This window comes from Leptinotarsa decemlineata, unplaced genomic scaffold (genome assembly GCF_025532065.1).
Source record: "Leptinotarsa decemlineata unplaced genomic scaffold, Ldec_3_MD MMD2_P_RNA_scaffold_5, whole genome shotgun sequence".
In the NCBI taxonomy this organism is placed as follows: domain Eukaryota; kingdom Metazoa; phylum Arthropoda; class Insecta; order Coleoptera; family Chrysomelidae; genus Leptinotarsa; species Leptinotarsa decemlineata.
The window spans coordinates 989,625-1,016,535 of NW_027412532.1; the positions used below are offsets into that span (position 1 = coordinate 989,625).

Consider the following 26,911-nt stretch of genomic DNA (forward strand, 5'->3'; position numbering starts at 1 on the left):
TTTCGGTAGATTTTCAACACAAATTGGAAAATAACAGTAGATGAATTTTCGCCGGTATTTTTGGATAAGACGCCTTGGTGATAGAATTTTCATTTCAATGATAGTAGCGACATCTACAGCAAATGACTTGAACTCATTGTATCTAGGTTCTGTCCGCTCGATTTGCAATACACATCATAAAACATCGATTTTCCGATTTGCTAATTATTATTTTCTGAATTCTGAATATCTCCAACTTCCGATTGAAGGAAGAAGAAGAAGATACATACATAATCTCATTTCACTTTCCGTTTTGAAACTTTCAAAGAATTTGAGGTTTCATTTCAAACATGGAAACCTGTCTGTTTTTGAATGTCTACAACCAAAACGATAACTTATGATTAACTTGTTACAATAAATCGTTCAGAAGGAAAATTTGAACAAGAATAACGAGCGGAATGGAAATTAAATCCTCTAGTTGAACCGTGGTTAAAGAAGTCAAGGACTGGAAATGCAAATTGTAGAGCATGCGACTAAGAAGTTCTTTCTAGTAGGCTTGCTTGAAAGAGCACTCAGTGTCTGCTAAACATAAAACAAATATGTTAGGATATTTTGGGAGATTTAAAATTTGCCTTCTGAATTCAGTGATGCTATTGAAATATAATACAAGCGCCACCTAGTGGTCGAACACTCAAATTTTCACTATGTTGGTAAGTTGGTGCTCTTCAAATACATTGCAGTAGATTTTCAATGACACCGTTGGTAGATTTCTCAAATAAATTGTGTCACGCTGTATTCATGCTTGATATTGAGGTTTACATCTCACAGATTACAACTACGGTCAGATATGAAACAGTATACCTGGTGGGGATAAATCCTAATGCGCCACAGTGAATGTCTAATTAACTACACTCTGATGGATGAAAAAGGAATCGATAGTAAATTCAGCGTGTAATTTTGAATTTCCAACAAGAATATTTATTTATTCATTGGAAAAATCTGTTACGGTAGAATTTGATGCATTTTGAGTTGCTATTCCAACATATTATATACTACTACTATCTTTGATTTCCTAGTGTTTTGCAACGCCATCTTCTGGTAAAGGTTCACTACAATCATGAATAGAAAGGGTCTATATTTAATTCTTCACTGGTCTACAGCAGGCCACGTATGCAAATCCCCTTAAGAATGTAAATTAGGTCGCATAATTTCAATTTCAGCAGCTATTCATTTATGATTCTTAATAAGTGGTATACATGTTGGTAATTTGTTTTTAGCCTACTTTAAGTAAAAGAAAAACTAAAATTTATTAATATATCGATATCCAGTTTCACAATAATGATGACAATGAACAAAACAGGAAACAACATTGAGCGTGGCGCCTTCCTACATGTGAAAAATATTGAAAATGTAAAATTTTTGTTGGAGAATTTCCCACAAAAAAATTTCTGATTGGCAACTCTGATCGCAAACTAAAGAAGAAGAAGAGATCTGAAATCTGAAGGGAGGTTGTGTATGTTGCTGTGATGTTTTACTTTCCTTTCATTTATTATTTTCTGCCAATTTCGAAATGGTTCTCGTTTGAATCATTTTGAACAAGCTTCAGTTGACATTTAAATCGAACAGTACCGAAACTCCCAGTCATGGCCCTCACCGTAGATCAGTGCGACATTTTGCTGGGCCTCTTGGAAGTCCACAGCGTTCGGAACTTCACTTTGGAAGCACTCTCAAACGAATTGCGAAAAAAATTCGACAGCTCGGAGTACTTCAAAGTCGGATCTTGCATAATCATGCTCCTGCAAAACAGCCTGCTTCCTGAAGCCGAGCAACGATTAGCTGCATTAACTCTGCTCTTCGAACTCTACAGGGGCGACTCTGTGGCAAAAACCCCTTTTGCCAACGTCTTCATCCACCTTCTGTACCCACCGGAGCAGCAGAGCAGCGTGGGGGCCCCGAAACTAGAGTACCCTGGCCAGTTGCCGAGATTATCACCTCCAGAGAAACATTTCATTACGCAGCTCTTGTCCGATTGTCCGAGAGACTCCCTACTGAAGAAAACCGCGTTGCAGGTCGTCAACTCGGATGCTTCTCCTCAGGGTAACTTTGATTTTTCATCCATTCAGTTGGCTCTTGCTGAGAAGCAGTCGGAGCTGCCACAGATGTGTAAAAATGGAATACCTGTGATTCTGTCTATACCCGAGAAAAGTACGAACAGCTACAGCTTGGAAGCAATGAAGGACGATGCCATTGTCAAGAAGTTGGTTACCGGAGACAATCCCCCAGTCAACAGGGTTTACAAACCTGAGTTCGTGACCCTGGCTCCTCCTTTGATGAACTGCCAGGATGAGCCTGTGTGGCTGAACCCCACCACGCCCAAAGAGCACAGTATAGCCTATGATACGACTATGTGCGTGCCGGATACGGCTGGCTACGAAGCGCGTCAGCTCATGAACAAGGCTTACAAGGCTGCTTTGTCTATTCAGCAGCAACAGCAACTCCTGGGGGAGCTAGAGAATGACTCGAAACTCGTGTACCACATAGGTAATATTTATTTATTGCATTGCCTATTTTTACAAAGTAATTCACACATATGTACTATAACTAACAGCTACATTTTTGAAAAACCACTTTTATGTTCTTTTATTCTTTGGCAAAAGGTTCTCCCTGTTTGACCAATATACCACAAGTCAACCTATATACTCCTGATCTATCTGACCCCGAAGTTTTAGCTTTATTGCTTTTGATGAATTTGATTAGATTATTATTTGCCTGGTAAGTTTTATGGAGTTATCTAACTTATAACTGTTCTCCACAGCAATCGAAAACTGATTTCCGTTAGTAGAATATTCAAAAGTTAGTGAACACTGCCACTTTGTTAATATAAGGATATTTCCCATTTCAATGAACTCACTCATTTATTTATTAATAGGTCTAACCCCTTCGAAGCTTCCGGACCTGGTGGAGAATAATCCCCTGATAGCCATCGAAGTTCTACTCAAACTCATGCAGTCCAAGCAGATTACGGAGTACTTCAGCGTTCTGGTCAACATGGAGATGTCCTTGCACTCTATGGAAGTCGTCAACCGGTTAACTACGACCGTGGATTTGCCTACGGAATTCGTCCACCTGTACATTTCAAATTGCATATCGACTTGCGAAACCATCAAGGACAGGTACATGCAGAACCGGTTGGTGCGTCTCGTTTGCGTTTTCCTGCAGTCTCTCATAAGGAATAAGATCATCAACGTGCAGGAGCTGTTCATAGAGGTGCAGGCGTTTTGCATCGAGTTCAGCAGGATTCGTGAAGCGGCTGCTTTGTTCAGGCTGTTGAAGCAGTTGGAGTCTGGAGAACTTGGCCTGGGAGCCTCCCCGACAACCAACGTAAAGAGCAAGTTGGAGGCGTGAATTTGGTATTTGTGTTTTTGCTCCCCCACAATTTTTGTTAACTCCATGAAATGTTGATGTTTTGTCTCCGGGTTTCATGATCGTTTTGGAGAGCAACAAGGATTTGATGTTCATTTTCACTGTGCTTGTTTACGGGATTTCAAGGGGAGAGTAAGAACTTCATAAAACGACATACCAAGTTCTTCCCTGGCTTATACGTCCTCGTTTATAACAATTAGCAATGTGATGAATTCTTATCATGTAGTTTTGAGAAGTAAAACAATTCTGTATTATTCATATTCGAAATACTGTCCAAAACAAATGCTTTTCCCAATCATCAGAGCTTCAATGCCAAGTTGGCGTCTTCCTCTTTCCTTTACACTTCAATGTTTCCAGGCAAAAGTTTGCCTGGAAATCACAGAGTGATTTATAAAAAGTTCATAGTTTCAATGCCGCACTTTGCCAGACTTTCGAAAGCATCCAAAACTCCAATCTCAACAATTTTCAACCAGTTTTCATTTATTGCCAAGGTGTGTTGAATTACACTGGATTTTTCTGGTCCTCGAAATAAGATACATGTTGCGTGTTTTTTGAAACGAGTTTCAATGGCTCTCTTAGTCTGACCGATATAGTTTTTGTCACCGTCCTCACAGCTTATTTAATGATCCCTGTTGTTCAGGGTTACCTGACATTTGTTGAAGCAAGCAAGAATCTTTGAAGGCTACTTTTACGTTCACCTTTTTGAAAATAGAATCTGATCCTTCAGTGTCTCTTGGTTCAATGGTTAATGAACTTTGAACCTATGTCTTTTGAAAAAGTCAGGCTGTGAGGGCTGTGACAGAAATATATTGGTCAGACTAAGCGAACCATTACAACTCGTTTTAAGGAACATCCAGCACATATTCAATTCTGACGACCAGAAAAATGTAGTATCTCTCAACACGTCTTGGAAAACCGTCTAAAATTGTTGTTTCCTGCTAATCTCTACTCGAAATGATTGATGTGTTTTGGAAAGTCAAAGAGAACTCTGTTAGATATGAATAGAGATCAGTTTCAGAGTTTGGAATTGGTTTTCTTTATTTCCTGAGGACCCCACTTGGTTGTGAAACGTGTGTTGAAAAGAGTAATGGGAGTTTTGGTGATCGTGAAAGGTGGTTGTTTTGGATGTATACAAGGCCAAACGTTCTATTCATTCGAAATAGTGTGCTGCTTTGGAAAATCTGAAATCTTCATAAGTATGTAATTGCATAAACGTCTGTCAGATGTAATTCAATGTCCGGTATGGTATCAGCGGAAAAAGTATTTGCTTTCCGGCAGGCATTTACCAGAACCTACGGTGTAGGTAGTTGGGAGAGATGAATATTGGCACACCCAATATTCATATCGGTTCATAAACCGGTTTATGAATCGACTATTGGCTGTGGTTGAAGTCATACAAGTTCATTTTCAATATTGAAAAATTTGGCTATTACCAGGTCATAAACCGATTATTGGTTATTACCGGTTCATAAACCCATTATTAGCATAGCCAATAATTGGTTCATATACCGGTTTACGAACCAATTATTGGTTGTGGTTAAAGTCTCACAAGTTCACTTTCAATTTTGAAAAATTTGGCGAGTCAATAATCGGTTCATGAACCAGTGTATAAATCGATTGTTGGCTGTGGTTAAAGTCTCACAAGTTCAGTTTCAATATTGAAAAAATTGGGTATTACCAGTTCATAGACCCATTATTGGCTATTACCGGTGCATAAACCGATTATTAGCATAGCCAATAATTGGTTCATATACCGGTTTATGAATCGCTTATTGGCTGTGGTTCAGTTTCAATATTGAAAAATTTGGCTATTACCAGGTCATAAACCGATTATTGGCTATTACCGGTTCATAAACCCATTATTAGCATAGCCAATAATCGGTTCATATACCGGTTTATGAACCGATTATTGGTTGTGGTTGAAGTCTCACAAGTTCAGTTTCAATATTGAAAAATTTGGCTATTACCAGTTCATAAACCGAGAGTAAAGTATAAAATCTTCAGAAGATACATATATTCTCAACGACATAGAACTCTACTTGGGGTGAAAATATTAGCTTTTTCGAAATACCATTGGTTGAAATGCTATGGAATCATGGATTGATGTGCACATCAACTATTTTCATTATGAAGGGACAGACATGCCTGTTTTGTTCCATGCCACTTATTAAAATAAATTTATCAAAGAAGAAACAAAAAAAATATGTCAAAATCTTGAAATATTTCCTTTGATTGTTCGAAAATTGGAATTCATCACAAACCAAAGGTAGAAAATTCTCTTGTTTTTAAGAGCGTCTGTGAATTTTTTAGGCATCTGATTTTCTTGTTGAAATTTTGTTACAAAAATCATATTTATGTATCTGTTGCTAGAACTCAAAAAACCTGATAATAATTTCCGAACTGCAAAATTAAATGAATCATATCAAGGCAAATATAGTTGTCTTTAAATTATAGCATTATTTGAAACAGGTTTACATGTATTTCAATAAATTATATTTATATTTTTGTACTGATTCTCATTAAAGTTCCTGATTGTGTTGATTATTTATAATAAGGTATTTAGTGATTTGATCTGTGAACGATATTTAGTGGTAGGTTGGTGACTTTTATATAGATTTTCAAAAAAATAGAGATTCTCCAACCGTCGAAACAATTTAATAAAACTACTGAAATTATTCCCCTGTGTTTTTTTTAATTATTTTTTACACACCTCCTAATTTGCTTGCTTGCTTGTACCTCTCAAGCTGGAGATCTGTATTTGACAGAATTATCGATATTATTGCTTGATCTATTCGCGGGCAGATGGCGTTGTATGTAACCTCCTTAATCTATCGATATTATTACTAGAACAGATGGCGCTTTTTTCACAATATTTCATTCGTTATTGTTTTAAGCTTACTTAAAAAAATATCAAAACTCCTTTGACATCTGTCGAAGAAGTAAAGAAATAAACAATCAAAAAAGGAATAACTGCCAATATATTAGAATTTTTTTGTGCATTTCTGAAGACGGAGGCAGATTTTGGCCTCCGAAACGTTAAAGATAAGTATTGTATTATTCCTTAACAATTTTTTTGAAAGGCAAAATTTTTAAATACGATTGGCTTCAACGCGGCTCGACTGCATGTATGAAACCTACGTCTAAGAGAAAGATTGTTAACTAGTAACAGCCCCATCTCGTGAACAAAGTCCCGAGCAGGAAAGAAACCACATATTCCAATACTCCAACTCAACAGAAGTGAAACCGTCTCAGAAGATTGTATCTAGGAGAGTTACCTACGTATAAAAAAACATATATTTCGAAGTAAAATATCGTTGTGGTATTGTAACAAACAGAATAATGTATTATTCAAACTCAAACACGTTCCTTATTTATTGTATAACTAGTTTATTGACACGAATACAGGTACAACAAATACACATTCATTGCCATTCTGGTGCCGATAATGCAGGTCACTTTTTTCTGTATCTTCAAGCCAGCTGTTACAAACAGCAGTGACTACTCGTACGTCTTTAAATCCTTAAAATCCTTAGACAATGGTACAATCTTAGTATATAGACTAACCTTAGTCTATATACGAAGGTACAATCGTATTGGCTTTGTATATTAGTCTATAAAAAGGTATTGGTAAAAAGGATGTTTCTTCCCCACTTGGGGCTTTGTTCACTAGATGGAGCTGTTGCTAGTTAAGGATTTTTCTCTGAGAAGAGTTTATGGTTCTCTGGATACATTTGAAACATGGATTTAACAATATGGGGAGAATTGGTTAGGGATTTTCAATAGAAAGTCAACGCTCAAATTAATTTTATATTTAGTAATACCTACTATTGCATTAAAATTTACAAAGTAAAATTATTCGTGAAACATTTTCATAGAACATATAAATGCTTGGACGATATATTTTTTAACAATAGAAATAAAGGAAACTATGAACTTTCAGAAATAACAAAGTATATCATTTTATAATACACGACTCATTACCTTAAAATAGACAATGAAAATAATTAAAACAAAACAATGCAATATGAATAGTTACAATTATTTTATGTACAATCATTATTATTATAATTATTATCTCATACAACCGATGAAGAGCTGATGCAGGTGACAGGAGTGCTGGACTCTATTAGTTGGCGTTGGAATTTTCGATAACGTAAGGCAGGACGTTCTGCAAACTATATTATTTTGCAAAGTACGTTGTTTATGGTCTTTAAAAAATAACTTTGGGGGAAAAAACTGTGGACTCAAGGTCATTGTTCATTTATTCTGTGAAAATCCTGCCGAAGGCTATCGAAATGAGGGAGGGAAGCCACTTTTCTAAATATGGAGCAGCAGAATGCCTGAATGGAATGTGAGGAATCGCGCAAGTGGACTGTAACTTTTTTATGACTCTTGTTCGGATATATTTGAGTATATTACCAGGTGTACGGGTAACAGCTACAGCGTTTTAACATTCAGAATGAAACCATATTTAAATTTTATTAACCAATCTTCATAAACTCATTTGCGAGACTATACTTGATGAGAAGAATTCTTCAGACTTACAAAATAGTCAAACTGTTCTGTATAAACTATTTTTCTGAAACGTTTGAAAAATTATGTTCTGGAGAAAATTCAGATAATATATTGTGTGCATTTTCATTTTTTGTTTCGTTAATTTTCGGGCTTGAAAGACATTGATTTCTGGAATTTCTTCCTGACGTTTCTCTGACGCGAGTGGCTAACTTCTTCAGAGATTTATACATTTGAAACCATATAGATATTTTTAGACAAATTTGTGGTCAAATATTGTGGCTAGATACGTTGCTTTGTTTTGTAAGCCCGATAAAATGGAGTAAACATTTCATATATTGGTGTTGGTGGCTCCTCAACTTCAAAACCCCAGCTAGCCTCTCAAGAAGACCATGCTTGACATCCAGATGTAAATTTCGTCAACGCCAGGAGGACAAGGATACCAGGAGAAAAACTTTCCACTAGACGTGACAAGGTAGCGTACAGATACTCCTTAATGAACAGCTCTGATAGGGAGATAAGTAAGCTCCCCTACCTCCCATTGCTTCGGCCTTCCTCTGACCCAAAGGGCAACAACTTGTAAAGGCTCCTTATTCAGGAAAGCGGACAGATGTGAGAAATCACCTGTACATGGTGTGGTATGGTCATTAACAGCTTTCGAAGATGACACAACCTCATGACGAAGCAAGATATCGCCGTAGCTCAAGAGGAGGATCCAGATCCGTACGATGAAGGATTGATAAAGGAAGGAGGCAAGAGATTTCCAAGCACGGCCAGTAGGCCGCGGTGACCTGTGCCCTGGGCACCTAGAGGAAGGGTTCGAAAACAAGGCTTAGGGAAAATTTGAAGCAGTACGTCAGAGGGCTCCCTTTCGAGAGAATCGGCGTTGACATTCTGGGACTTCTTCCTGTGACCAGAACTGGCAACAAGTACCTGATGAATGTGATGGATTTTTTCACCAAATGGCCTGAAGTGGTAGCTTTACCCAACCAAGACGCTATATATTGGCATTTACTTCAGTTTTCTTTGGTTTGGCACTATGAGATTTGAAATTTCGTGTTTTACGGGCAAAGTTTTTGATTGCCTGAATATTTCATTATGTTTCTTGGCGATTTGTCATCCTGAATTTATTGATGTATCACGAGACATCACTTCAAAATTATTTCAGACTCACTCAAAATCTTGAAATGACGGACATGCAGGAGAAATTATTGAAACGATCAATTTCACTCTTCAAGTTCTAGGAAAGACATTCCACTAACAGTTGTTTGAATTTCAGTTCAATAATTTTATTTCAACACCTTTTGAAACGTTGTTGAGGATTTCTGAACAAATCAACTAATTGAATGCTTCGTAGCGTTAACAATTATCTCTCTACTTCTACGAATCCATTAAATTGTAAAATTAGTCGATCCGATGTAACTCATATGATGGCTGAATTATCCAGAAATTTTTTTTGCGGATATCTTGTGGTACATCGATGAGCTTTCGAAATGAATCACAATGAAATTATCCGAAGAAATTGAAACTTTTTTTTCAAACATAATAGGGCTAAACTAAACAGTAAGATATATTAGATTCTTCTGAAATCAAGAAAACAAACAGAAATGGAGTCACCGTTTTCTGCTTTCTTACTCAAAGTATATCTAGAATATGGCCTGGAATTTACGATTTATTTTCACCAATAGATAAGGCTCCTGCATATGGAAATTTAACTTCCTTCGACTGACCTCGTGAGTAATATAATTTATAAGGTGGCAATTCAATGTTCTCAAAAACGGCCACCCTGTATATTCCTCTAGAAAAAATTAAATTATAATTGCTGAGAATGCTACAATGAACTTCTGAATTTTCTCTGTAACACAATTAAGTTGAACAGTTTGACAAATTTTGCTTTCTGAAAACTTCATGTTTAAAGATTGACTACGGTTTACATTCCTCACAAAAATTCTACACAAGTTTGAAAATATGAAAACGCGTAAAATTTTCTCTTATTTACTTCCAGAGCACGCTTCTTCACGGTCCATCAAGCCACTCTACTGCCGGGACAATCAGAAACACAAACGAGTGATATACATTCAATATTTATCATGTTTTGCAATAAAAGCTTTCTTATGTTTAAGTAAACAGACGAGAATTCTATAGTTTCGCAAACTGTAGGCTAATAGAAGCGGACATTTATAGAAAATGGGTTCGACAGGCCCTGCTTACATGAACGAGAGACGAACAGGGGGATCAAGGTGGCGGTTTCTTCTATAGTACAGGAAAAGTTTGGTCCGAACGAGATATGTACGTTCTAGACTAGTTTCAGAGTTTTGAACTTAATATTGAGTTTGTTTGTTTTTTGGAAGTGTTTAACCCAGAAGTTTTTACTTCGTATTATACAGGGTGTAGTTTATTTGTTTAAAATACTTCATGTCAACAAATGTTCTCCAGATAACATTCATGCTCTTAGTGAAAACAAATGTACTCAACTTGTTTTTCTGCTTTCAACTTTGTAAAATCCAGGTGAAGCTCATTACAAATTGAGTAAATTATATGGAAGTTATACAGGGTGTAACGTAAGTGCGTTTCGAAGATACAAGGTGTTGAAATTGAATTTTATTGTTCGTTTTTTTGAAATGACTTTTGCAAAAAATAAGTTACTCGCACGAAATTTGATACCCGGGGGTTTTTTAACGTAGGAAATCATAATTTCATATTAATTTTCATGTTATATTTACAGAGCGCTGCGTAGACTGTCATTATTTATTTCAAATTGACCTAACTTTTTTGACAGTAACTTTTTGGTACTTTTCATGAAATAACCTAATTCTCACACCTTTTCTTAGTAAGGAAGTGAAGAAGTTGAGGAAGTGTACCTTTTGAATTTGAAAATGGTGTGGAAATTAGGTTTTTTTCTTAAAAAGTACCAAAAGTTTACTGTCAAAAGAGTTAGGCCAATTTGAAATGAATAATGCCAGCGTACGCAGTGCCCTTCAGATGTTACATATGAATTAATACGAAATTATGATTTTCCACGTTGAAAAACACCGGGTACCAAATTTCCTACAAATAGCTTATGTTTTGCAAAAGTTATTTTTGAAAAACGAACAGAAAATTCAATTTCAACACCCTGTATCTCCGAAACGAAGCATATCCGGACACAAGTTTATATAGACTTTTCTTTTTGAAATTGTCTCAGCAATACGTCACTTGAATATTTTAAGGTTACACCCTGTATATTAGGAATTATAGCTATTATTAAGTAGTTGGTACTGTAAGTACCAAAGCATTCTACAAAGCATTAAACCAAAGCTATTTTGAGCTGTAAACTCAAATGCTGTAATTTCACCCTTATTTTGAAATGTCCTGCCAACTATCTTCCAATTGTTAGTTAATCAACTACATTACTGATTCCAGGTTTAACCTGCTGTTTGGTTTTTTATTACATCTCCCCAACACCTCAGAAAGATACTAAGAGTGTCCCAAAATAAGTTGAATTGATTAAGTCAAACGAGTCAAACGAGTGGAAATTCAAATGTTGAAAATTCAAATATTCTTTCCTGGAGAAACTCCTGATGCACCTGCATTTGATAAACCAATAAATATAGTCTGTATCAGTCTCTGATCAGTGAAGTTAGGAAAGGTTAATGCACCAACTGAGATGAGATTTTGATGCGCATTCAAAACCAAACAGAAGATAGCTATTGGTCACACAAACTGCTGTCAGTAGTACATTGGCGAAGTATGACTCAAGTGGGCGGAGTCTTTCACCACGGAACGATTTTACGTTTCTGCGCTGACTCATCTCAGTTGTCGAGTACTATACATAATTGTATTTCTTACATAAATGCGACTCTCTTCGTCTCTAGGTCGTGATGCTGGGCTCTCTTCGTCTCTCGGTCGTGATACTGGGCGCTGTTGCATACAAAAACAGTATCCGTGCAAACACCTGTCAATCTCTCAAGCACACTATCAATCACACCCTATCAAGAGGCTCAGTACTTGCACAGATGGAACAGCGACTTATTAATGTAGTGTGCGTTTTCTGCCGAAGTTCTGTATCTCGTTATGTATCTATATGATTTAGGTTGCGCCCGTAAGAAATGTTTTTGTGAGGTTGTGTCTAGGTGGAGTCTTTGCCTTCGAATTTATATTGGGAGTCAAGATGAAAAAAAGGAAGTGAAGATCGTTATTGCCACCACTTTGATGAAAATGTTGTGACCTGAAATCGTCCACCAGTGAGGATGACAGTGTTCCTTGTAAGTGAAATTTTACCTCTTTCATTTACTCTATTGTGTAGCAATTCTGAGAATGATATCAGATTTGATACTATAATGAATGTTTGGAATACAAACCAAATATTAAAAGTGTTTTTGTATATTTCAGTGTTCATATTAAAGTATTTTTTTGAAAGCAGTTTTTTTTCGTGTTATTCAATGTTTATATGAAAGTAGCTGTTTAGAGAAGGCTTTTTCCAGTTTTTGTCTGAAAGTTACTTCTTTGCAAGATCTACACATCTTTGTCTGAAGTTATTTTTTTAAAATTGATTGCTCCCTTCTTTTTTTTTGGTTCCCACAGTCTTTTGTATCTAGATGGAGAAATAGAAAGCGAAAAACCTTTCTTTTCCATAAAGTTTAATTTTAGTGGTCAGTGGTTCAAATCTAGTTGAGAAATCGATCTTTTATTTGAACTTGTTTTCATCTTGGCAAACTCAGATGTTTCTGGCTACTTCTTTCCATGATGAAATTATTGTTTCCAGAAATTTTTGTCCCATTATCGTTTTCAAACAGGCGCTTTTTACCTATAACTTTGAAGTCACTTTTGCATTTGCTGTGAAAATGATTGAAATGCATTGAAAGTGAATCTGAGTCTTGGTTTTGGTGTTCTGAAAACATTCCTGTACAGGGTGTTTTTGAATTACAAGAAAATTCAGGCGCTAATGTAATTATTTTTGAAGAAAACTTGGTAGTTTCTATCAATTATCAAATTTTCTTCATTTCCTAAACATCCTTGCAATTCTCATAGAAAACACCCTGTAGGTAATCTAGTTTCAGTTACCTGAGAAAGCAGGGTTGACTGTGTAGAAAATGGATCTATAGTTAGTTTTGATTATGCTGTCGTTGTGTGCAAAACTTGGTTCTACATTAATAAGGGCTAGTTTCATCTGCGTCATATAAAATATAAGGTCCCAATCGGGACATATAAGAATTTGTACTTTTTGAATGCTATCCGATGTTTGGGAACGACGGAGGGCCCGAGATCTATACAGGGTATTGAGGAAAGGTCCCGCCAAACTTCCACGAGGAACGTTTTTAGAATTTTTTCGTCTCGACGACTTCGAATTACAATTTATCACTCCGGAATCCCTTGTTTTGACAGTTTCGTCGAAACGCTTTAGCAAAAATATATACTTTGGAAGGTTGCGAACAGTTTGACGACATTTCGGAAACACTCTGTATTAGTAGTTGGCCCCCCGTTCGCACCGATCTCATTCTAACTCACTTTGGAATGTACAGGGCGCGCCAAATAGATCAAACTTTTTCGGATCACTCGATTTTCGGTGATGCGCTTGGTTAAATATTCCGAAATTTGCTTTCTAAGAGAGCTAAAGGCGACTTAATTTTAATAATTCGGTTTCAGTTTTAATGAGATTTCTCAGGCTAAGTTGTACAGAGGAGGCTTAATAAGTTTTTCGAATGATCAACGCAAATGATCAAACATAAGTAATTGTTTGTCGATTTTCCTTTGCATGGAATACTAACTATTTGGACCAGATTATTGAAGAATATATTGATGAGATCTTTACAGAGCTTTAGATTGTCCTTGACGTTCGAAATTTGGGGATACAGAGATCACATACCGATAGGAAAAAGAAAAGAAGAAATGCAAATGCGTAACGACTAAAAGAAGAATAGAACTCAACGAATATAAACAAAAATGAATCATGTGAATGCTGCAAAACAAAATAAAAATTGGATATAAATCTTAATGAGAGAAATGGGTGAAACCACTGAGTTCAGCGCTAGGCTATTTGGATACCTGAGAACTCAGCAAATCGATTCAAACTGATGACTTGAGTTAACAACACAACATGAGATGAATCAAACTAGCAGGTGGATGGTATTGAATTGAACTTATCGCTCATGGGAAAGAAAAAAGTCTACGACTAGCTCTAATGAAGCTCTCTCAAATGGAGCAAGGAAGAGATGACATGATATTAACCAAAAGAACTGAGTTAAGCAAAAATTAAATTATAAATACAAAACGCAAGGAAGGAAATAATGAATTTAGATTCATTGAAGCACAAAGACCAAGATAGCTTAGAAACATAGAGCCTATAAAGTCTGGTTCAAAATGAAGAACAGAAATATAAAGATTGAGAGGAAAATCTTGAGGAAGTTAGAAAGACCAAGATATTAGGAAGAACAGTGGCTGGAGTTATGAAAGATTTGGAAAGGATGGCGGAAAATTGTAATGAGGATCAAGTTACTACAGCTTTTATAAAGGATACAAGAAAAATGCGGATAGATTCACCGTGATTAACGAATCAAAAGAGCTCCAAAGAAGAGAGAGGCAAATATTTCTCCAGGAATGACAAGTCCCGATGAATATGTATTTACAAAATATATAAATGATTTGCCTATTTTCACAGTTTTGAATCTCTCATTCATTGTGTATCTCTAACGACTTTTTGATACTGTTTCCACTTTCTCAACTATTGTAGAATTTTGGAGATTTCAGACACCAAGTTCCCTTTGATTTTTCTCATACATCTGGAACCTATTCAGTTCTATTCGGAGCAGCAAATTTTCTCAATATTTTCCCAGTTCAATTCATGAACTTTTTGTTTGAAGATGAAAATACAACACTGCGGGACTCCTCTGTATAACTCGGTACGCACGTTGAAGCAAATTTTCCACGAAAAATTGTCATATTTCACATTCGATCCATTTGGTACCCCCTTACACATTTGTTCATAATACAATAACTATATAGGTAATTCTGCTCCATTGCCGGAGCTGATTTTTTTCTCTCGTAGGAGCATAGATTGGGCTCGCGAACGCTTATTCTTGCAAACTTTTTGTTAGAACCTCGTTTGTTGTCTTGGACAACCCGTAACCGACTTTTTTTGTTTATTTTTATGTTATTTTCGGCGCGTACGCCACTGGAAGGAAAGAAGCGGACCTTCGATGTTTCGGGATCGGCCTAGGATTGATCTATCGAAGCAGGCAGCGATTTTTGCCAGATTCTGGATTGCTTTTCATCATGTTTTAACTTTGATATACTGAGCGTTTTGATTTTTGCAGTACAAAATCGGTCTTGAAGACTTTTTTCAAATGCAGTTCGAATTTTTTTATCAAATCTCAATATTCTCGATTCTTGGTCAATCCGAAAACGTATTTCCTTTTTTTTACTCTGATTATCGAACAAATAACTGATATGAGTTTATTGTGTTTTTTTTTTGACTTTGTAGAAACGAATTGGCAAAAGGGACATAAGCTTTTTGAGGTGAATTGGAAAATATTGCATATAAGTAGATCTTAAAGAAGAAAGAGAGAGGGAACCAAACGTTTTGCTTTTCATGAATCCAGGAGAGTAAAAAGTAGTTGTTATTCAGATGAAAAATCTCCAAGAATATCTGCTTCTGGATATAATCCAATCATATCTGTGCCTTTTCGTAACTACCTGTATATTTCTGAAGCATTCTGCTCCTTACAGGAAATAAAATGTTACTTCTTCAGATGACATGCTAGATAGCAATATTGAAATCGGATGAATATCCAAAAGAGTTTTCGAAGAAAAAATTCAAATTGTTACATAATACAATTGTATACATAATCGTAGCAACTTCCGAAATCTTTAAAAATATGCAGGTACAGTGATGTAATATTCAAGAGTAATGTTTGGAATATATGGAATAACAACGAAAATAGTACCCAGGCTTTCAAAAATCAACAGTAAAATAAATATTAATCTCTTAAAAATCGACAAATATTTCATCACAGATTATTTTTGGTCAAGCAGTAGTATACTTCACTAAAAATGTGAATAAATGTGATACATTTTATAATAAAGAAAATACAACTGAGATTATGGTACAATCAATATACTGAGTACTTTAAAATACCATCATCAACGTATTCAGAATCTAAAACCTGTCGTTTTTTCCATTCGAACACTTTGTTTCATAATTTACTTTTTTCAAATGTATATCAACACATCAAGTTATTATTACATTTTTCTCAATACTTAATTATTCATAACTCGAAGCTATTAATTGTATTCATTGTATTTTAAATATACTTCAACACATCCACTTATTAATACGTTTTACTCAATACTTTATTATTCATAACTCGGAATTATTAATTGTATTCATTGTATTTTAAATGTATTTCAACACATCAATTCATTAACACATTTTTCTCAAAACTTCATTATTCAGAACTCGAAACTATTGATTGTATTTTATTTTTGTATTTTCACTTTTGTATTGATATATGTTTTGCTGAAGTGAAAATGAAACAAAAAATAATAAATGAGAGATCAAATTTCATAGAGATATGTACCAGAACATTTATTATGATTTGAGTTAATGTATTTGCTATTATAATAGTTTTGGATGAATATATATTGAATGGTATTACAAATATAGCTCTAATTTCATTTGAGAATTCAGTAAAGATTATTCAGTGGATCATTTTTAGACAGCACCCCATTACATTCATAATTAAATGGGTATCATTATTATTTCCTTCGAATTCTCGGATTTCCTTTTGGCAGATGGTAGATATCTCATGACATCAGTGACTCATTACATTACGCTGGAATGAGAAAAACCGTTTCTACATTTTGACTGAGAATTTTGATGGTATTTTAAAGTATTCGAATGTATTTTTATTGTACTGCTGTAGTGTTTATGAGCTAACCTCACATTATGAGTTTGAAAATGTTTCGGTTCCTCATCATTTTATAATAGATTTTCCGGCCAATTTTTTCAAATTTTTGCTGTCTGTAATACAAATGAAATTTGTGCAGTAGTTTGAAAACGTTAGCATTTGATTAACCTCAAATCAAAAGTCCTTATTGCGTCTGCTAACTTCGGGATGGGCAAAAGGTCCTTTTTCGATCCTTGTCAGTGGCGTACGACACAAAACTCAAAAGGGGAGTTTTTTAGTTAACTTACTAGCGAAGAGTGAGAGTGTTAATGAAAAAAGTGATGAGAGAATTGAGAGAATATGAACGAACTTAAACGGAAGAAACAATTGCGCCGCGGCCCTGGGCTCAATAATACAATATTATCAATAATTATCTGATTCAGGTTTAAAATATGTACAATATACATATAAATAATAATTTATAAATGTGAATACAATGATAATCTGTATAGTACAGTCATTATGTGATTTAGAATTTTTCCGGAAACGTACAAGAAAGGCGACTTTTGGTGACATGGTCGATAATTGGATTAATTGTCAATTTACGTTACGAGGAAATTATAAATAATGTTATTGGAACACAGTACTTTACAGAAATATATAAAAATATTTATTCCACTCGGATTTTTCATTTTAGTTGTGATAGAGTGGCAAAATTGGAGTTTTGCAAATCAATGGATTTTCATTTTCATTACCTACATAAGCTTACAGTTCATGAAGAAAACAACATTTAAAACTGTCGAAATTCAATAAAATTCAAGGCTACTGAATCAAAATGTCCTGCGAAGACAATGATTATTGTGTGGTTTTCACTCTAGGAATTAATTCAAATTTATTCCCATTTCGATATAGTAGAATTTCAAAACATTAATCTTCGAGAATTCTCAAACATAGTGGCGTAAACAGAAATTTACAAATTTTTAAAGACTTTCAGTTGTAGGCGAACATCACAAACGAACAATGATAAAATTACAACACACAAAAGAAACAACTTATTTACTCGCGCTAAAACACATACCTTTATACAGAATCCAATATATCTAAGAGAGCTAGCTATACATACGTGATTTGAATTCCAAATTCAACTACTGATGGTATCACCACAGAATACCTTACAGAAGATACCCATATTGAGGTGTCAAATTTCTGTGAACTATATTCTGTGTTCGAGGTGTTCAGTGCCATTTTTAGCGGTAAATTAAAATAATTTACAACTTATCAGCTTTTATTTGATCTATTTCATGTGATAGGGGTCAAGAAATTATCAAGGTAGGTTGTTGGGCCAACATTTTGACCACACTAGCTTTATGTTACCATGTTCACTAACAACTGGACGAAATTCCAAGGTTGACAGTAATCACCTCAAAATTGACGAATTTTCATTGTTCCTGTTCTGTGCTGAGTATCTCCTCTGTGATATATTCTGTAGTACGTATCAATGTCGTTCGATGTTAAAGTGTTGTTCTTGTACTCTTATTTTTTTTCTAGTGTGGAAAAATGTTGTTAATATAGACGTTTTACGCCAGAGGTTTCAATTGTAACCTTCAAGTATACCGTATTATAAATTTTAACCTCACATTGTGAATGGCTCTGTCTAATATTCCGCATTCCGGAATATTCACGTTGCCAGATATCTGAATTGAAAAGTGGGTTATGAAATGTAACTTGCCTGTTACCGTGATTGTAAATTTAAACCTCAAACTGTGAATGGCTCTGTCTAATATTCCGCATACCGGAATATTTAAGTTGCTAGATATCCGAGTTGAAAAGTGATATAAAATATAACGTATTTATAGAGTGATTAGTACGGTGCTGGCCCAAAATAATATCGTGGGGTCACTTTTCAGTGAATTTCATAAATGAAAGTAATTTTTTATCGAAAGGTAGGGTTAGATAGATGATTGGTTTAATTTAGACTTGCCTTTCGAAGCGAAGAAAAGTATTGAGTGGAGCATATTTTTTCGCGGTGTATCATTTCTGTAAAGTGCTGTAGACAAAAAGAACTTCAGTTTGAGTGCCTCAATTTCCTCTACCGAAAATTCATCCCCGCCCTTCAAATTTTGAAGTAGTCAACAAAATAACAATACGCCACCAATTTCGTGATTCTCGTACGTTTCGTACAACCGAACGCGACCGTCATCGACATTATAGTCACACAATGGCTGGACTAGAAGAAGACAGACTGTTTTCGTTGACTAGGGCGGACACGTCCTCGAAGAGGGGGTTGAGGGCCACGGGGAAGAGAGGGGGCTATACTGGCTTGGGACGCGTCCGCGTCCTTTCCGTCCGATCATCCTTCGTCTTTCTTCCTTCGTCTACCTACAGGACGTCCATTTCGGAGAGCGTGAGACGGCTGGTGGACATAACAACGCCGCTGTCGCTGGACGCCGACTGGACGCTCGAATGGTCGTCGGTGTCGCTTTGGGTGCTCGTGTAGCCGATGACGTCCACTTCGTCTGAAACAAGGGAAACGGACTAGTTAAATCTTGGATACTTTTTGATGTTGACGTCATAACATTTTTAGTGACAATCAATTTGGATTTCAGAACAAAACCACACATGATGTAGTCGTTTCTGTATAATCTGTACTGAAGATGCTGCTTGTGTTTGCGTTGATTACAAAATACTGATACGTATGCTTGATATTTATGGTTGTAGAGTCATATCATAATGATCGCAGTCTAATTATATTAACAAAATAGCTGAAAGTTCAAAGAGTATCGGAATACCACAAGGATCGCCTCTGGGTACAGTTTAATTTTCATTATATATTAACGACTTCTTGCTGACAATAACATGATATTGTGGTCTAGTAAAAGGGTGGTTTCCCCAGTATAGCTTCGGAAAAAACTTCCTAACAATTATAGTAGGCAGAGAGGCATGAAAGGGAGGACCTCCAATAAATGCAGAGATTGCCTGTCACAAAGACGGCTCAAAAACTGAAGAAGGTGTAGAAGCAGGAACGTATATAACTAAACCAAAGACAAAAGTCTCACTGAGCTTAGGTAAAGAAGTGACGACATTCCAGGCAGAAACGGCAGCAATACGTCACTGCGCAGAAGAGTTACTAAGGCAAGAGTTTAAGGAAAAGACTATTGCAATATACTCTGATAGCCAAGCAGCTATGAAAGCAATTAGCTCCATGCAGGTCAATTCTGAACAGATCTGGAACTGCCTAGAAAAGCTACAAGAACTAGGTAGTCAAAACAGACTGTAAAGAAGTGACGATATTCCAGGCAGAAACGGCAGCAATACGTCACTGCGCAGAAGAGTTACTAAGGCAAGAGTTTAAGGAAAAAACTATTGCAATATACTCTGATAGCCAAGCAGCTATAAAAGCAATTAGCCCCATGCAGGTCAATTCTAAACAGATCTGGAACTGCCTAGAAAAGCTACAAGAACTAGGTAGTCAAAACAGACTGTAAAGAAGTGACGATATTCCAGGCAGAAACGGCAGCAATACGTCACTGCGCAGAAGAGTTACTAAGGCAAGAGTTTAAGGAAAAGACTATTGCAATATACTCTGATAGCCAAGCAGCTATAAAAGCAAATAGCCCCATGCAGGTCAATTCTAAACAGATCTGGAACTGCCTAGAAAAGCTACAAGAACTAGGTAGTCAAAACAGACTGTAAAGAAGTGACGATATTCTAGGCAGAAACGGCAGCAATACGTCACTGCGCAGAAGAGTTACTAAGGCAAGAGTTTAAGGAAAAGACTATTGCAATATACTCTGATAGCCAAGCAGCTATAAAAGCAATTAGCCCCATGCAGGTCAATTCTAAACAGATCTGGAACTGCCTAGAGAAGCTACAAGAACTAGGTAGTCAAAACATACTGTAAAGAAGTGACGATATTCCAGGCAGAAACGGCAGCAATACGTCACTGCGCAGAAGAGTTACTAAGGCAAGAGTTTAAGGAAAAGACTATTGCAATATACTCTGATAGCTAAGCAGCTATAAAAGCAATTAGCCCCATGCAGGTCAATTCTAAACAGATCTGGAACTGCCTAGAAAAGCTACAAGAACTAGGTAGTCAAAACAGACTGTAAAGAAGTGACGATATTCCAGGCAGAAACGGCAGCAATACGTCACTGCGCAGAAGAGTTACTAAGGCAAGAGTTTAAGGAAAAGACTATTGCAATATACTCTGATAGCCAAGCAGCTATAAAAGCAAATAGCCCCATGCAGGTCAATTCTAAACAGATCTGGAACTGCCTAGAAAAGCTACAAGAACTAGGTAGTCAAAACAGACTGTAAAGAAGTGACGATATTCTAGGCAGAAACGGCAGCAATACGTCACTGCGCAGAAGAGTTACTAAGGCAAGAGTTTAAGGAAAAGACTATTGCAATATACTCTGATAGCCAAGCAGCTATAAAAGCAATTAGCCCCATGCAGGTCAATTCTAAACAGATCTGGAACTGCCTAGAGAAGCTACAAGAACTAGGTAGTCAAAACATACTGTAAAGAAGTGACGATATTCCAGGCAGAAACGGCAGCAATACGTCACTGCGCAGAAGAGTTACTAAGGCAAGAGTTTAAGGAAAAGACTATTGCAATATACTCTGATAGCTAAGCAGCTATAAAAGCAATTAGCCCCATGCAGGTCAATTCTAAACAGATCTGGAACTGCCTAGAAAAGCTACAAGAACTAGGTAGTCAAAACAGACTGTAAAGAAGTGACGATATTCCAGGCAGAAACGGCAGCAATACGTCACTGCGCAGAAGAGTTACTAAGGCAAGAGTTTAAGGAAAAGACTATTGCAATATACTCTGATAGCCAAGCAGCTATAAAAGCAATTAGCCCCATGCAGGTCAATTCTAAACAGATCTGGAACTGCCTAGAAAAGCTACAAGAACTAGGTAGTCAAAACAGACTGTCATTAGCCTGGGTGTATCAGGCCACACAGTATACAAGGGCAACAAAGAGGCTGATTCACTAGCACGAGAAGGAGCACGATGCTCCCCCATTGGCCCCGAACCCTTTTGTGGTACAGCAAAAGCCCTGCGAAAAACTTGTAACAGCAACTGGAAGGAAAAACAATCTCAAAAATGGTGGAATAAGGCGCCGGGTACGAGACAGGCCAAAGAGCTCATCAAAGAGCCATCGCCAAAATTCACGGAGTACTTACTAAGTCTGAATAGGCGATCAACTAGAGTTCTGGTCGGGCTATTGACGAGACACTGTAGACTCAACAAACACATGAACAACATCGGATTGGCAGACACAGCCCTATGCAGGCTTTGCCAAGAGGATGAGGAAACCTCCGTACACATATTATGCTATTGCGAAGGTCTGTCAAGGATAAGGTTTGCAACGTTAGGGGACGAAAAATCACAACCCTCTCAATATATGGGGAACTTGAGGTTTGGCCTATGGAGTCTAGTTACAAGGACGGGCCTAGACAAGGAACTCTAGCATACATGAGGGAACACACAATAGACCTGCAAAGGTCGCAGTGTAATGGTTGTCCAGCACAGAAGCCCCATATTAATCTCATCTAATCTAAAAGGGTGGTTTGCAGAGGTTTACCTAGAAATAAAGAAGTTTTTGGTACGATTCCCCCTCCACTATCCTTATATTCGACTAAATATTTCAAAGATGGTAAAATTTAATTATTCCGAAAATTCATCTGGAAATCCACCTCTCAGACGGCTAGTGAGTCATTCATATCGATGAAGGATATTCTTGGTAGTGTTATTTTTTCCAAGAATATGAAGTCGGCTGAATATTTGGGAGTCGGTGAAAGTTAATTTCTCCAAAGCTTTCTTCTCCATAAGTTCATGACCATTATTAAGTCATCCGTTCAATTGAATGACGAATAAACAACGAAACGACAACGGTCTTCATACCTGTCAAATGTCAAACAAGGACGAAACCTAGGACCACAATTTCACGGAACACCATATTTTCGTTAACATAGTTTTTATCAGGAGAATTTCTCCGCACCGTTCCAGGTAGGCTATAACAGCAATTTCTTTTCATCACATACATTTTTCCAACTATTCGCATTCCATCTCTACCAAATTATCTGCGTGTTTTCACAGAAAACCGTTTCCACCATCAGCATGATGTTCCAACATCTTCCTATTTCCAATTTCTTTTCATCACATACATTTTTCCAACTATTCGCATTCCATCTCTACCAAATTATCTGCGTGTTTTCACAGAAAACCGTTTCCACCATCAGCATGATGTTCCAACATCTTCCTACTTCAAAGTTTACTCAGCGTCTAGCGTAGAGACCATTAAAAAGACCATCTTAATGTAATTCATTACTCCTTAAGAGGGATATATGGAAGCAGCAGGAACGTTTTTGTGGCGGGTCTGTGCTACTTTATTCAAATTAAATGTACCCTTCGAGGAAATTGAAATTACCCGCGGTTCTCTTCCCGTTCAGAACTGAATTTCAAGCCAGAAATAATTATGTGTGGAAATCGATAAGGCGTTTCGGACCCGGTAGTGATCATCAGTCGGTTCCGACATTATTACAACAGGAGGCGTATCGAGCAAGAAGAGACCGCGGAACTTGATTTCCTGATAATTTTGATGATGTGCAAAAATGAATTCAAGCAGTCCCACGTAGTGAATCACTTTGAAGATTGTCAATATACTATTGTGGTGAGGAATGTTATCGAAGGCCATTATTATAATGCAATGTAATTGGCCTATACTTGATGAAAATCTATAACGTATCGTTTCGTATGTCTGGATATTGTGAAATTCATGTTTGGGTTAATATCCAGATGATGATTGTCACCTTGTATCTAGAATGCGTTCGCATAAACTGACAAGATAATGCAAATCACAAACAGAGCGTACATTTCCCGATCAATCAATAGACGCAGACAGACAATGGGAGATTGTAATGAGCAGGCCAATAAATTTGCACATAATGGCCAAAACAGGCAGCACAATCGAAGTCTCGAAGCCCTGGCGAAGCCTACTCCGTTCAAAGAGCAGTTTTGTAAAGCCAGTGAAATAGATCATTTCATTCGATGCATAAGAACGATAAAAAAGTTGAGATGAACCTATCTTTATCCGGGCTAGGAAGCCGTGGAACTGACTTGGATAAAATCCTATATCCTATATGGTCGGCATTTGACAGTCAAATACAGCGATATTATGTCCAAGGAACATGGTGTGACATTAGGGGTTCCTCAGGGATCAGTACTGGGACCTTTACTCTCAGAAAATGTTGACAATTGCAAATATCTTAATGACAGTCACTGGGTCAACATTTTTCTCCGTACAAATCGAGTTTCTGCTGAAAAAAACTACGAATGTTTCAACAATGATTCTTTCATCTGATATTGGTCTATTGGTTATTGAAAAGACATTTTTCGAATTATTATTACGCGATTAGTTCTGTACAGATAATACTTGTGTTATCTACCAAATTATTTTGCATCTATTAAGTATTTGTCACGAGTTTTTTAAAAATTATTTTTCAAAATACTTTGAAGTCGCTTACAATTCTACTTACATGATTTTGCAAACCATAAAGAAATTTTTTCAATTCTAGCTTCCACACACATTCAGTATGCCGTTAAATTGCATGTAGAAGTAAATCTACACCAGAATTTTGGAAAGAATCTAGATGTGACCAGTCGCAATTACATGATAATAATAACAATAGTAAAAAAATCACCTTGCTGTTAATTTTATTTGTTCTTCAAAGATTTTGTTTTTTCGCAATGATTTTTATATCTAATGATGATATTATGGTAGTGGATAGAGCAGATTTTTTTACTGGGACTTTCAATTGTTACTCCTTGTGGCTGGAGCGATAATAATAGATAATGGAAGAACAGCGACGACCAGGAAACTTATCATTTTTCGTCGTTAATTCAATCAGTTTTACAATATTTCAAATCGATTTTTAGGCTGGGAAACAGTGCTCATTATTATCCCTCTACAAATTATCAGAAAATTTGTAAATGACCGTACCAAGATTTCAATCGTCCTCTCCCCCACCCCGGTGAGTATTGAATTATACATTAATTCCGGCAAAGTATAGGGATTTTTCGTTTCCAACTCAGATCGAAAATACCTCTAATGCATTCGGAGTCCATTATGTAAAAAGTATTCAATATTTATTAAGGAGTTTGTTCGAACGGAGAAACCGTTGGCTTGAATAAAAGCATGGTACATTTAGAAGTCTGATATTGGTCGGATGCCAGAATGGTTTGATGCAGGGGCGTAACATAACGGGCAGTTGTAGAATACTGTTTTAGTGTTTATTTTGAATATTATCTATTTATTCCATTTTGAATTAATTCACAAGAGTTCACACAAGTTATGTTATGGAAAGTAATGTGTTGCAAATAAATTCAGGTAACTCAGAAAAGGTAAACCTTGAGGGTGAGATGCACAACTGCAAGCCAGACACAAATATCTAAGTATATACACAAGCAACACATAATCACAAAAGGATGATAGTCACCAAAATGCGATTGATGCTAGAGAGAGTTCAAAACGAATAAAATGTATTGCTTTTGAACTGACAGTGTCTGCCAAGGATCATAATTTATCTTGAAGAAGGTATATTTCGTAAAATACTATTGAAAAAGATGATAAACATATTTTGTTGACATATACAAAGTTATAATTGCAATATTTCTATAGGTACAGTGACAACCGAATCGTCTGAAGATAGAAACAGTTATGACATAAAATAATTGTAGCACTAATAAAACAACTATGCATACACATAATTATAAAACCAGGTTGGATTATGAAGTGTTATTTTTAGCAATTACTTTTCACAATCTTTATTTGAAAATGTTCAGATTTGGAAATTGTTGAATTGTATCATCTAGCTTATTGAACATTTTAGGTCCAAGATAAAGAAAGCTTTCATAGTGAAAGTTGGACGAAGGGATAATGTAAAGACCATCAACAGTTGATACCTCAAGATTTTTGATACCGGCAATGATCCTCAAGAGCATTCGTTTCAAAATGAATATTCCTTCAGCGGAAGATCTGGCATCCCAGTTCAAAATTTCATATCGTTAGTGACAGTTTATGATCGTTTAACATAAGCTTAGTAAAATCAGTTCACTACAGAAATTAGCAATGAATCTCAAAGCATAACATTTTTTTCTCAATCTACCGCATCGTGTCCCAATTTGAGGAGTCCATGTGAGTATTGTAGTCAATGTGAGAATTGTAGTCAGACGTGAGTATTGTAGTCAGATGTGAGTATTGTAGTTACATGTAGAAATGTGGTCCATGTGAGTATTGTAGTCACATGTAGTCCACGTGAGTATTATAGTCAAATGTGAGTATTGTAGTCACATGTAGCCATGTAGTCCATGTGAGTATTGTAATTACATGTAGTCATGTAGTCACATGTGAGTATTGTAGTCACAGGTAGTCCATGTGAGTAATGTAGTCACATGTAGTCGTTGTAGATCCCTGTTTTCGTAGATAACAAAATGTTCGGGGAAGTTACTAACTGAGAACTTCATTATTGCTGTTTTAGATATGCTGAGTGTCGTGTGATTTTTTTTGCCTATGTGCTCACTTGTTCATATACCTCTTGCGGATTTTTCATACGCATTCGCCAATTTCTCAAATACCCCTCCACCAAAAATTCTGCTACACCTCCAGCAAAAACTGTCTGCACTCTCACCAATTTTCATTATGTTGCACAGATCATTTGCTTACAATATGTATTGTATTGACAATTTTGGTCTCGCTAATGAATACGTTATTATCTGCACAACTTGGAATCGTTTCGAAAAGTTTATATTGCATTCGAATTGCAAAGGAAATATTTCTCAGAAGAGATTCGTTTTCACATGTTTGGAAGTAGTTGTTACAGATGAACCTTTTCTCGCAGTTTATATTTGAAAAACCTCTGGGCATCTTTATGAAGAATGTTTGTTGATGTTAATTACTTTTGCTCTTGTTTCCCACATTTTTTGAACAATCTCAAAGAAACAGATTTATAATTTTTCAGTTTTTCACATTCTTCCGTACCAAATATTCTTTAGGCACGTCTCTGGTTCGGCATGCATGTAAGCAGATAAGAGGGAATGGCTGAAATGTAATAAGCCGACATTAGAT

The 26,911-nt window shown here is 36.3% G+C and overlaps 2 protein-coding genes across 2 annotated transcripts in view; one reads left to right on the top strand and one right to left on the bottom strand.

Moving 5' to 3' along the window:
* Positions 1-1,459: 1,459 nt before the first annotated feature.
* Positions 1,460-3,697, top strand: Not11 (CCR4-NOT transcription complex subunit 11). The gene is made up of 2 exons (XM_023173217.2): positions 1,460-2,520; positions 2,909-3,697. Exons 1-2 carry the CDS (start codon positions 1,623-1,625, stop codon positions 3,382-3,384), a joined length of 1,374 nt encoding a protein of 457 aa, XP_023028985.2. The 5' UTR covers positions 1,460-1,622; the 3' UTR covers positions 3,385-3,697.
* A 3,919-nt stretch (positions 3,698-7,616) lies between these two features.
* The window catches only part of LOC111517113 (max dimerization protein 1), a 471,041-nt gene continuing 451,746 nt past the window's right edge, over positions 7,617-26,911 (bottom strand). The window contains exon 6 of the mRNA XM_074169201.1: positions 7,617-19,294. Within this exon, the coding sequence (XP_074025302.1) occupies positions 19,158-19,294 (137 nt within the window). The 3' untranslated portion in view covers positions 7,617-19,157. The remainder of the gene's footprint in view (positions 19,295-26,911) is intronic.

What these genes read in the sequence shown, in the direction of transcription:
- Not11 (XM_023173217.2), top strand. Translation starts at nt 1,623, where the DNA reads ATGGCCCTCACCGTAGATCAGTGCGACATTTTGCTGGGCCTCTTGGAA. An exon ending in GAAACTCGTGTACCACATAG is followed by an intron (nt 2,521 to 2,908) that starts GTAATATTTATT and finishes ATTTATTAATAG; the next exon opens with GTCTAACCCCTTCGAAGCTT.